At 40.6% G+C, this 13,359-nt stretch overlaps 1 protein-coding gene across 5 annotated transcripts in view; it reads right to left on the bottom strand.

Moving 5' to 3' along the window:
• Positions 1–13,359, bottom strand: part of atp2b4 (ATPase plasma membrane Ca2+ transporting 4) — a 148,357-nt gene that overhangs the window by 32,791 nt on the left and 102,207 nt on the right. For all 5 annotated transcript variants that reach the window (XM_007247771.4, XM_007247770.4, XM_022682692.2 and 2 more), the window contains 4 exons: positions 11,117–11,296; positions 6,244–6,331; positions 4,334–4,440; positions 196–387 (listed from right to left, as the gene is read on the bottom strand). In XM_007247771.4, coding sequence (XP_007247833.2) covers positions 196–387; positions 4,334–4,440; positions 6,244–6,331; positions 11,117–11,296 — 567 coding nt within the window. The remainder of the gene's footprint in view (positions 1–195; positions 388–4,333; positions 4,441–6,243; positions 6,332–11,116; positions 11,297–13,359) is intronic.

Below are 13,359 nucleotides of genomic sequence, written 5' to 3'. Positions count from 1 at the left end.
GTACTTGGCTTCTCGTTTGGCTCGTCTCAATTCCCCTCTAGTACTGAGTCCGTTAGATACTGAGCCATAGACTCATTGTTTCTCCTAATTAGCTCACAAGGGTCAATTACAGCCCACAACAATGACTCATCTGCCATAGACGGGCTACTAGCACACAGACAGAGTCATGCTTGAGTCAGGATCGTCGGCTTGTACCTGTGTGATGCAGGCCCCGGTGAAAGCAACGATGACTGCCACCACGTTGACGGTTAGCTGAAACTGCAGAAACTTGGAGATGCTGTCGTAAACATTACGGCCCCACATCACAGCCTTCACAATGCTTGTAAAGTTGTCATCAGTCAGGATGATGTCAGAGGCTTCCTTAGCCACATCTGTCCCAGCAATACCCTGTGGGAGGAAATGGAAGCTTGATATTGAAAATTGGACATTATTGCCTTGCTGGCAAAGCTGCGCAATCATCAAATGGATCTTTTTAGACCTGAGTTTTTTTGTTTTTTTTTTGTTTATTGGAGCTTAAACTTGAAGTTGAAGTTAAAGTTGAAGCTAAAGAGCCATGTGGTTCTGTAAAGGGACACAAGTATTGGGACACACCTCTTAATCATTAAAATAAAACAGTACTTTCTTCACAGAAGCCGGCTCTTACCATTTTGTGGATACCAAATGGCAGTGACCGAAATGTCTTGGTAGTACTGAGTACTATGTTTACGTTTTTCAACGTAATGGGAATTTTTTTTTAAAGAACTGAAATGCAATGATTTTTGTTCTTAATAAAGAAAAAAAAAATGGTCACATGGTTTGTTCCAAAAAGAGGGAGTCTCTCGTGGTGACAGTATGAGAATGAGATTACTCATGTCGGCTGTTAAAGAAATACGTTGTGTGAGAATAATTGTAGTTTTTTGGGGGGTATTTTTTGGTTACAGTTTATAAAAAGTTACAGAAAAAAGTATTGTTTGGGTATCTGTACCAAATTCAAAGTATTGCAATTTTCAGTTATTGACACTCCCTAATTTGAGTATATTATACTACTGATTCTGTACATGTATTATCACTCTATATATTTGTTTATATCAACATATTTGCTGTCACATTTTGTCCTCGCAAATATAATGGATAGCTGTAAAGTGGGGACAATTATAAAAGCATATAAACAGATGTAATGTGTACAAATATATGTGTCCATATACAGTAGATCATTAGTACTCTCTACTGGCATTGCTTTCATGCAACAATACTGATTTTAGGTTATACTAGTATTAATATCCCAAGCAAATGTCAGACACAAAATCTGTTTAACTGCAATTTGTGATTTTTTTTTTAAAGTAAATTTGGGAGTTTGATCCACGCCCTTACTCTTCCCACTCTCCAACCTATATAAACCGTCACTTCCACTCTATCTGTGTGTTGAACAACCTTGCACCCACCTCCTCCCCATCTTCCTCCTTAATTTATTTTCTCCCTTTCTCTTCCCGTATCTCTATGTGTGGGCAGCAAAGCTGCCCCGAACTCCTGCCCAACCATCTGGGTTCGCCCCCCTTCCCTTTTCCTTCTCTTTCAGTCAAGGGCGTGGGGAAATACTAGCAAAATAATGTTTACTGGCATACTCAAATACAAATACATATCTAAAATACTTACATACATACAGCATCCTATTGTGTGAAGTGTAATTTTGCTATATTGCAGTGTTATAATGGATCCTGGTAAGCTTAGACTTTGATTGGGTTGAAGTACTCTCTCTCTTTCTCTTTTCTCTCTCTCTCTAAAGACTAAGAAAGCATAAGTGGGTCTTAACAGAAATCCCATGAAAGGCAGAACCAGGCTTCATTTATAATTGTGCCTCTTTTTGTTTAGGACACAAACGCTGCAGCAAAACACTATAATGGCACAATAATGTTTGGGTGAAAAAAATGCCCTCCCTTTCATTTAAAAAACAAAGGCTTAATTGTGTTCTTCGCCACAGTATCTCCTCTTCCTTAGCAATTTATTGCACGTAATGAGGATTCATTCAATAAAAGGAATGCATCAACAAGGTCAGACAATTGCTGCTTTTCCTCATCTAACCCTCAGCCCTTTTATCCACCGTTATCATAATTGCAGAGGTGTTTGCTGTTGATACAGCACCCACCCCCATCCCCTAACCAATGTGCGGTTATTTTTTGAATCAGATGGCAAACATCTTGCAGGGAAATGGCAATTTCATTAACGTTCTCCGGGACGAACCTGTTTGTCTGGGTACTAATATATTCTGGTGCCGTCTTGAAAACTCTGGGGTCATTCCTGGGCTGACTGGGGCTCGGAAAGTGGTGCATCGCCCACTGCTCAGAGAATGAGCCCACACTGCATGGCTCTGAAAAGACCCAGGGCGTTCTGGCTCAGCGCAGCGCTGCAGATATTGGGCGAGGATTAAAATTGAAACCACGCAGGGCTGACCAACCACCGAGAGCGACCAACACCCACTGCCAAACCCGACTCTCATCAAATAAGCTGCACAGTGGCTCCAATATAGCAACTGTCAGCTGTGATAAATAGATTTAGTAGCTATTGATTGATTATTTAATTACAGAATAAGCATTCTGAACAAGCTCAAATCACATCGCATAATTCAGACTGGCGGGTTTTAGAAAACAGGACCTTGGGCCAGAGTGACAGGCCAATATATAATCTTTTTTCATTTAAAGCTACAGTGAATTTAAAGACCTCTATAGTGAGAATGTGTATTTGCATAAATAGGGCCCTATTATTTCCTATTAAATGAAGAATAAAGGCGAAATTCAGATTTAAACAGAAATATCTGAAACCTGTGAATTAGTTCTTATTGTAAACCATTAATAAACACTTAATAAAGGTAGTCTTATTTTAATGTGGTACCTAGTTCTTTTCTGTACTTCTGTACTACGAATATTGAAATTGCTTCTGTTTTTCGTGAACACACATTCCTGTTCCTCACAGTGTGCATGCATATAGCTGGCTAGCTGCTGTGAGAATGTCCAAAAGACTGGCTTCCAGTAACCAAAAGCATTAAAAAAGTGCAAAATTTATAGCACAGCAGTATCCAAGCGATATATTTGAGTAATTGTATCAATGTCAAAAAAACGTATTTATTTAATGAGGAACAGCATTTTGTTGAGGGCGTTCAAAGATGGATTTCTTCAGCTTTTTCATTCTAAATGGTAAACTCTGAATCTAAAGTAGTGCTACTACTATTCCCCTTTAGTTAAACTATTAAACTAAACCACAGTTGTACAGATGTACAGAAGTTTTATGGGCATTACTAAGAATATCTTTAAAACACAGATTTGCTGCAATCAGACAATTTAAAAACAAAAATCAGACAAGTTATAAACTGCACTTTTATTTATAATTATGTAATATGTGCCCAGAATTTCACTTTTCATTTCTATTTTTTGCTATTAATAGCATTTATTTTCTGAAGAAAAATAATAATAAAAAAAAAATACAAATCCAAAGTGTGACTAAAAAACTACAAATATAAAAAAAAAAAACAAGAACGAAAACGGAAAAATATGAAACGTAATTTGCCAAAAAACTAAACGGATTTCATAGGACTCTACATAGAGTACTTTTTAAAGAGGAAGAGTACTTTTAATGCAGGATATTGTAAATAAATAAAAAAAAAAAAAAATGAAATGTTGTGTTACAATATTGTTCTGTTAATTTCTGAGTTTAGTCTGATTTTTAAACAGTAAGCTAACTTGCAAAAGAAATAACTTTGAAATGCTACGGACAAGAGCTGCACAATTTCATAAATGACATTGCAATGTTTTGTTGTTCTGCAATTTATATTGCGATATTGGAAACTACAGGAAATAACACAACATTTCAGCAGAAATCAATGACTGCATGTCATGGTATTAATAACGCTATCTGTGCATCAAAGATTAGAATAACATACATGGTAGATATTGGTTTGTACAATATGAACAAATCTTTATTTGTTAAGTTGCATAATAGTTGCAAAATAGCTTAAAAATATATATTTAACATTGCATGTCCTGCGATGTGACTATTGCGATGACTGTGATGATGGAACTACATATTGTGCACCTCTACTAAAATTAAAACTAAATTATATTTACTGTCTGTGACATTTTAGGACTTTTAGAATATTGATTTAATACAATATAAGACAAATAATCATAATTTCTTTAGATAAACAAATGTAAAGCTTTTTTTAAGGCTTTTTAAGTATCTGCAAATACCCTGCATTAATAAGAATATCCCTAAAACATCTTAAGGACTGCTGCTTTAAAGCAATGTCAAAAACACTGATTTTATTCTGCCTTAAAAGAGAAGGTGAGAGGACGACAGGTGTTACCATAGCAAATCCGACGTCAGCCTTTTTGAGGGCAGGGCCATCGTTGGTTCCGTCTCCCGTCACTGCCACCACCTGTCTGGTCTCTCCCACAGTGCTGTCAATGATGCCTGAAAGACAACAGCCCGGTCACAGCTCCGGGGTGCACTAAATGGGCTACAACATTTTACCCTAAATGGATGCGATACACGGATGAGCAGATTATATGTTCAAGGACACAAAAACAAAGCACTTATCAATCCCCCGGGGTCACTGGGAGTGCTGTGAGTTTAGTCATGTGACATGTAATACACCGCAGTGTTATCTGTGATTGATGGAACAAGTACGAGGCGTCATTATCTGTGGACATTTTTTTCAACCACAATTTGTTACTGAAGGAGAACATTCACCATCCACTCAAATAGAAAGAGCAATTTTCACTTACAATTCCCATCCACTTCATAACTCCTAATGCAGGTGTACTTAAATACACTGTCTGGCCCAAAAAAAAAGTGCACCACCAGGATTAAACTATACAAATGATCTGGTGTTGGACACTTTTTCTTTTATTTAAATATTAAAGGATATTTTAAAAAGTTTATTCGGATTTTGCTGTCTCTACTGTTCAGGGAGAAATTTCTACATGATTATAGAGCATTGCTGTGAGGATTTGATTGCGCTTAGCAGAATACCATATTTTTCGCACTGTAAGGCGCACTTAAAATCCTTTACTTGTCCCCAAATCGTCAGTGTGCATGAATTCTCTGTATGAATTCTACCAATCAGGTTGTAAGGAGCAGTAAAGCCACTCCGCTGAAGTGCAGCATTACACAGGAGTTAAATTCACCAGGGGCTGGAGTAGCATTAGCAATAGCCGCTAACCTCTATTTCCCCGTTAACTAAGCTTACTGTAAATAAGCCAAATAAACATTTTTCAGGAAAGAAATCTGTATAGATTAACATCCAGCGATCGTTTGACTTTAAAAGAAAGTCATTTTTATTACAGTTTTATTTACTTAGCTTAGCTTTACTTAACTTAGTTAGCTATAGTTGTTTATAGTGTGTCTTAAAATGCGCCTTATAATCCGGTGCGCCTTATGTATGAAAATAGCCTTATAGTGCGAAAAACACAGTATTGCAAGAGTGTTAGTGAGGTCAGGATGTTGGATGGTCACCACCCCATTTCATCCCCAGAAGTATTGGATAGAACGCCATCAGTCCACAGAACACACTTCTACTAATTCACAGCTCAGTGCTAGATAAGCTGTGTGTGTTAGTCTGTGTTAGCAATAGGTGCAACTTAAAGTTGCAGAATGCATTTGTTACAATGGGTTTCCAAAACATTGTGACATACAGTGTTCTATTTGTCAGCTACTTTCAATCTCTTTTATCATTATTTAGTTTTTTTGACCACACACCTGTTCTGTTCTCAATAAAGTGATGACAGGGACGTGATTGAGTATCAGTGGTGTATGTGCTGCTGAAACTACTGAGTGAAGTCTATGGATTTTATTTTTTTATGGACCATGACAATTATTTTATATCTTGTTGTCAATCATCTGTTTGAGTAGGATCTATTAAAGTTTAATATTTGGTTAGTAGGCTGCACTAATGTTTGGCTAGTAGGCTTGGATAATATTTGGTTTGTAATCTCCTTAGCATCCTACAGCACTGGTGTAATAGTAACAGTTAAAGAAATACAGCTGTAATGTGTTAACTAAAAGGTGATACCCTAATTACTGCCAGTATTCGTGGTTGTGTGCTTGAGGGCAGCTGTGCTACCCCAGCAGTTCTTTTGACACTATTCCCTAATAAATCTTGCTGTGGGCTTCTGTTCCTTTTTTACTGTATAGTAAAACGTCAGTTAAAATCCTTTGACTTTAACCTCTGCAGCTGGATTACAAAATAGTTTTTTTAAACACAAGGGATTTTACCTTTTACCAGAGTGTGCTTGTCTGTTGGTGAGGATCGGGCCAGGACACGCAGTTTGGGCCAAACCTTGTCAAGACGCTCTTGCTCTACCTGGAGGTCAGGAGGACAGGAGAAAACACAAGCACATTAGCCAGCTAACTCACAACAACATTAAATAGTAGCCACATTTGACAGCTTTATTTTGATTTACAATGTATAGATCTGTCATCCTTCCCTATGGAACTAACTTAACCAGGGGAAAGTGGTTGAAATTCTCCCCCTAAGAAAATGGGAGAACCATTATGCCAGGTTCACAATACACAACTTTCTAAGTTGTCAATTATTGTGCTGAAATTGTGAGAATGCAGAACTGTATCAAATGTTTCAAAACCACAAAAATATTTTGTAAGCTTTTAAACTCCATCTTTAAGTCTTTTAAACTCAGTGTTCTAACAATAGTTTACCAACCAATCAGCTTCAAGCTGTTATGCTAGTGTCTTTACTGACAACCCTGTTTGCTGTAGAAAAATGAAAGTTTACTGGCATGCTTTCTTTGCTTTTTAAGAAAAAGTCAGTATACTTTTTAAAGGAAGTAATTAAAGGAACATTTAGAATAGTAGTTAGTCATTATATTTTATAGTTTAGTAATTTTATACTATACTATTTTTAATTAGATTTTTTAGCTTTTAGCTCCATTTACCCCCATTCATAAAAGACTCACTGGCAAGCTCCCAGTTGCCTACTGGGTCAGATATTTAGCATGCCAAATATTCACTAGATTCTTACTCAATTTTTTTACATTCCACCTTAAATCATTCATCAGGCTCAGTTACTGTTGTGAACTATTTATCTACTGAGACATACTACAGGCAATGGTTTATGCTTGTTATAAAGACCCTCTACCACAACAAGAATAAGGACACTGTACCCCTATTCCAACAAGAACTGGGAAAACACTTAGGCCCAATACCATTTCAACCCGTGCCCCCACAACTTAGCCCTACTCCTCAATTTTGCAAGTTGAAACCTGGGGTTGGGTCAAGGGGCATAGGGGTGAAATGGGATTGAGCCTTAGTGTTCAATTACAGGTTCAATTCCTGGTAATGCTACTGCCATCCACAGCCTTGCACTTTACCTCACTCTACTTCAATCAGACAGCACAATCCTAGCCAGTGCAGGCATCTGTTAGCTGACATAACAGTACAAGCATTGAGCGCTCAGTTGTCTAAGAACACTGCATTAACAGCAGCTCACAGACAGTGTCTGACTTTATGTGACTCAGACGAGGCATGAACAAGATGCACCTAATTTAAAGTGATTAGAACGTTAATTAAAACACCAAAACATTAATTCTTATTAAAAAAAAGAAGTCAAACCAGACAAAACTGTGACCAGGTGCATCCTGTTTGCTATAAGTATCATTGGAATGTGTTTAGTTGAAGTCCACCTGTTGCAAATGGAATTGATTGAACACAGTTGGTGTATTAGGGCTTACAATTAACACCAAACTGTCAGGACAAAAGTCCAACTAACTGAGGACCTCCATGATCTCATCTCACTAAATCTATAGCTAAGCTTTTTAATTGCAAGTGGATTTAATCATTCTGAAATGGAAAAATGCCTGGCACAACCTGTAAACTTCTTACACTTGTCCAGCCAACCAAACTGAAATATGGGGTAAGAAAGGCCTTATTCATGGAAGTAAAAATATACTCTACAGTCTCTCAAAATGCCCATTGCAGAAATGGGTGTCAACAATGGCAGGTGGTAGGTTTACCTTTCAACATCATAACTAGCTATAACAACACTCTGGTGACTTCATGACAAGTCTATAAACATCCTTGAGTGGCCCAGCCAAAGTCAAATTCAAAGTCAAAGTCAAAGTCAAAAAAAAAAAAAAAAAAAAAAAGTCAAAGTGGTTTTTATTGTCATTTCAGCTATATACAGAGTACACAGTGAAACGAAACAACGTTCCTCCAAGGACCATGGTGCACATAAACACAGTGTAGACAGAACAATAGTGCAAGACAGTGTGCAAATTTTGCAGTGTGCAAAAAAGACCAGGTGAGGTAGTAATTACTCTATTACACAGTGTGCAATAGAGTCCAGTGAGGTAGTAGGGTTTTTAGTGCTTTCCATTTTCTGGGGTAAGTGGGGTAAGAGTGTGTGTGCATGTACAGAAAAACCATCAGTTCAGTCTCTGCAGTTAAGGAGTCTGATGGCTTGGGGGTAGAAGCTGTTGCAGAATCTGGTCGTGCTGGACCGGATGCTGCGGTACCTTCTTCCCGAAGGCAGGAGGGAGAACAGTTCGTGTGAGGGATGAGTGGGGTCATTCACAATGCTGGTTGCTTTGCGGATGCTGCGGGTGGTGTAAATGTCCGTGATGGAGGGGAGAGAGACACCGATGATCCTCTCAGCTGTCCTCACAATACGCTGGAGGGTCTTGCGGTCAGAGACGGTGCAGGTCCCAAACCAGGCAGTGATGCAGCTGCTTAGGATGCTCTCAATGGTCCCTCTATAGAAGAGTGTGAGGATGGGTGGAGGGAGACGGGCCTTTCTCAGCTTCTGGAGGAAGTAGAGACGCTGCTGGGCTTTCTTGGCTGTAGAGCTGGTGTTCAGGGTCCAGGTGAGGTTATCTGCTAAGTGGACACCAAGGAACTTGGTGCTCTTAACAATCTCCACAGAGGACCCGTCAATGTTGAGTGGAGAGTGGGTGTGTTGTGCTCTCCTGAAGTCAACAACCATTTCCTTTGTCTTGTCCACATTCAGGTGAAGGTTGTTGACTGTACACCGGTCTGTCAGCCACTGCACCTCCTCTCTGTATGCTGACTCGTCGCCTTTGGTGATGAGACCCAGCATGGTTGTATCATCGGCGAACTTGATAAAGCTGTTAGAACTGTGTTTTGCAGCACAGTCATGAGTCAGCAGGGTGAACAGCAGAGGACTCAGGACACTGCCCTGGGGGGCCCCCGAGTTCAGTGTGATGGTGCTGGAGGTGCTGCCCCCGAACCGGACTGACTGGGGTCTCCCCGTCAGAAAGTCCAGGATCCAGTTGCAGAGGGGGGTGTTGAGGCCGAGCGAGCTTAGCTTCCCGATGAGGTTCTGTGGGATGATGGTGTTGAATGCTGAACTGAAGTCTATAAACAGCATTCTGACGTAAGTGTCCTTCTTCTCCAGGTGGGTGAGGGAGAGATGAAGGGTGGTGGTGATGGCATCGTCCGTGGAGCGATTGGGACGATACGCAAACTGCAGGGGGTCCAGTGAAGAGGGCAGTTGTGTCTTGATGTTCCTCATGACTAGCCTCTCGAAGCACTTCATGATGATGAGTGTAAGTGCAACGGGACGGTAGTCATTGAGGCAGGACACTGTGGACTTCTTCGGCACGGGGACGATGGTGGTGGACTTGAGGCACGTTGGGACAGTGGCGCTGCACAGGGAGATGTTGAAGATGTCCATGAGAACATCTGTCAGCTGGTCTGCGCACTCCCTGAGCACTCTGCCGGGGATGTTGTCTGGTCCTGCAGCTTTTCGTGGGTTGACTCTGCGCAGAGTGTTCCTCACATCCACTGCAGTCAGGCACAACACCTGCTCATCCGGCAGGTGCCAAAGCCTAGACTTAAATCCCATGAGACAACGGTGGAGAAGATGGTACTGGCCATCAAATCTAAAGGTTCTTAAGAGAACTTGCAACAATAATGGAATAAAATGGCCCAAATCCAGGTACGCAGAGCTTGTGGAAATGTATCAAATAAGACTGGCATCTTTAAATGCTAAGCCAAAGCTGCTTATACAAAATACTGAATAAAGGGTTTAAATACTTCTCTGAATTAGAGATTTCAGATACAGATTTCTAATAAATGTTTGGAATTCGCTTTATTTGTACCTAATTTTCAAGGTAACTAAGTGTAGACTGAGTGGTACAAATGTTCATTTTTGTGCACTCCAGATGAAGTGGATAAGCAGACACGTTCTGTAATATAGAAAAGGATGCTACCATTTACCAACAGTAAATGGTAAAGGGTAAACATTAGCATGTTTAATGTGTCACTTTCAATCCGAAAATGAGAACAGTTTGAGATTATCTTGCACCCTACACAAGGTGCGTCAAAACGCTCATCTATCTCAGCTATCTTACACCCTGCAAACAGTCTTGTTTCAAGTCTTGCACCAGCATCGGTAAAACAGCAAAAGACGCTTAGAAATATATACGTCGATGGGTATGGTGGACTGAAAGTTAGGCGTGTTCAGGTACATTTTTTAGAGTATTGCTATCTTGGCAGTGGAAAACACAGGTGCATCACTTACATATTTGAACCTAGACAACAGTGAACAGTCAGTTCATTGCTATCATTATGCAAACACAAATATAAGCAAGCTGTGCACTAAATAAGTTTTACCTCAACAATAAACAGAATACGGAATAAAATAACATTGCTGTTCCTGTCAATGACCTGCTTAAACACCTCACCTATAAATTGCTAAACGGGGCCCAAAGAATAAAGAGAGATAAATATGAGCGCATGAGCTACTCTACTACTTTTGTCACCAAGAGGGAGAAAGATGATGGGAAAGGATAAGAAGAGGTAGAAGAGAGGAAGCAATCCTACTAAACCACTACCACAAATCCTACAATACCACACAAACGACCCTGTTCAATGCATTGTGACCTTGTACTGTATAGGTTCTGAATAGGTGTACCACTAAACCCCTACTTACATTAGTCATATAATGTTGCAGTCCAGTTTGAAGGTGAAACATGTGATTCAGAGATTCATTCATTGTTTGTTAATGCAACCCTAACCTAGGATCTCCTGTCACATGTCCTAAATGATCAAATACATATGGGATTGAACATGAACAATCACTGTCCTTGCATGACAGCAGGACTTTTCTTACCTCTCCTTTGTCATTGCGGATCTGTTGGTTGAACTCTTTGCCCTCCAAGCACAGGAAGTCTTCTCCAGGCAACAGAATACCACACTTGGTAGCAATGGCTCGAGCAGTGTTAATGTTGTCACCTGTAACCATGCGCACAGTGATGCCCGCCCTCTGACACTTTGAGATGGCCTCAGGAACCTAGAAAGGACAAGTGAACCTCTGTTAGATCACATCTGACACTTTTACCACAGCAAAACGCGGTGTTAAAAAAGCACATGTGAGTCATTTAACTTTGAGCACCCGAGTTGATGCACTGACTGAACTGTGATGGATTAAAAATAAATGCTGCCTGGATCTGTTTTCACAAGCTGCGTATCATAGCAACAATGAGGCCAGGCATGTTCAAGCAAGAAACAGCCGTTATGAAGAGATTTGTCTTCACAGCGCTGCGCTCAGACCTCTAAATGGACAGCTGAGCTGCGAGCTCAGAAAGTTGTTTTTTTAACTTTTAATCATCTCATCTCTTCACTCCAGGCCGATATAATGGCTGAGCAGGGCTATTAACCTATGCTGAGGGGCAGTTAGATGCCAAAGCAATGGACTGGTCTCAGTTCAGTGTGCTGTCCTGTGGCTTTAGCTCAGGGGGGCTTTGAGGGCACCAGTGCAGGTCTCGGAGCAGCGGGTGCCCGGGGTATTTTAGTCTCTCTCCGCATGATACCGTGCCAGCCTGCGCTGCTCACTCAGCCATAGGGCTGCCGACGTCGCTCGACACATGTAGAGGCCAAAGGGAGGTGTGTCTTTGTGTGTGTGTGTGTCTGTGTGTGTGGAGGCTGCAGTCCTGTGTAATTATCTACACTCTTGTGATGAATCACACCATACCCCTCATTAGAACCAATAAGCCCATTTATTTATAGACGATTAAAAAGCTCCCAGCATTCTCGCAGACAGAGATGTCTCAGTGATGTCACACGAGGGCTCCTAAAGCGATCAATGTCAAAGAAGGACTGGCTGCACAGACACGCGCCAAGAGTGCGCCAAGCTGTGACCCACGGCTGGGACACTTCTTTTCCAGATATAAAGTATCAGAACCTACATTTCTAATAAACTTTCATTTTTACACTAAAGATATATAACAAGAAAAATATATGTGTTTAAACTTAACTGTATTTTTGTTGATCTCTATTCTGATTGAATATCCTTTATTATTCCTCCCATAGAAAGAGTCCAAGCTGAAACCCAGTGATTAAGATATCATTGACAATCTATGAAAGTAACACTGTTCAAGATAAAATATTGTTTTAATCTTCCCAGTGGCAGACTAGGGTTTAATTGCTCAACTGAGCAACTACACCATGCTACATATGGGTCGTATACATATTAAGGAAGACTCCTAATGCTTTATGTTAAACTATCAGTGTGAAATAACTTCAACACAAATTCCTCTGGATTAGTGTTTAGCTGCAATCTCTCTGCCATTGCTCAACATTAAATTGTATAGGGATATGCACTAGTCCAGAAGACAGCACCTACTTCCTGTGTTTACTTTACTTTCCAATCCCAGACAGGTCTGACCAATAATAAAATAACATATGACTTATTGCAGAACATTCTGGCACAAGTGAAGCCAAGCCAAGCCAAGCCAGATCAGATCAGATCAGATCAGATCAGATCAGATCAGATCAGTCTAATCTAACCTAATCTAATCCAATCTAGAACACGCAAAGATAATCCAAGACAGACCAAACCAAACCAAACAAGAGCATTTTCATATGGTTTATTGCAGGACATTTTGGCACACTTGTGAATCCAGCCAAGCCAGACCAATCCAACACAGACTAAGCTAATTCAATCCAAGCCAGGCCAGGCCAGGCCAGGCCAGGCCAGGCCAGGCCAAACCAGACCGGACCAGACCACACCACACCACACCACACCACACCAAACCAAACCAAACCAAATCAATCTAATCTAGGTCTAATCTAGACCACGCAAAGATAATACAATCCAAGCCAAGCCAAGCCAGACCAATCCAACCAAACTAATCAAAACCAAACTAAACCATACCAAACTAGAACATTCTCATATGGAGAATGCAGGACATTTTAGCACACCTGAGAATCCAGCCAAGCCAGACCAGACCAATTTAATCCAATCCAAGCCACGCCAAGCCAAGCCACGCCACGCCACACCCAGCCCAGCCCAGCCCAGCCAGACCAGACCAGACCAGACCAAACCAGACCAGACCAGACCAGACCAGACCAGAC

The sequence above is a fragment of the Astyanax mexicanus genome, chromosome 24 (genome assembly GCF_023375975.1).
Source record: "Astyanax mexicanus isolate ESR-SI-001 chromosome 24, AstMex3_surface, whole genome shotgun sequence".
NCBI classification, from domain to species: Eukaryota; Metazoa; Chordata; class Actinopteri; order Characiformes; family Acestrorhamphidae; genus Astyanax; species Astyanax mexicanus.
This window is presented reverse-complemented; position numbering and strand designations above follow the sequence as displayed.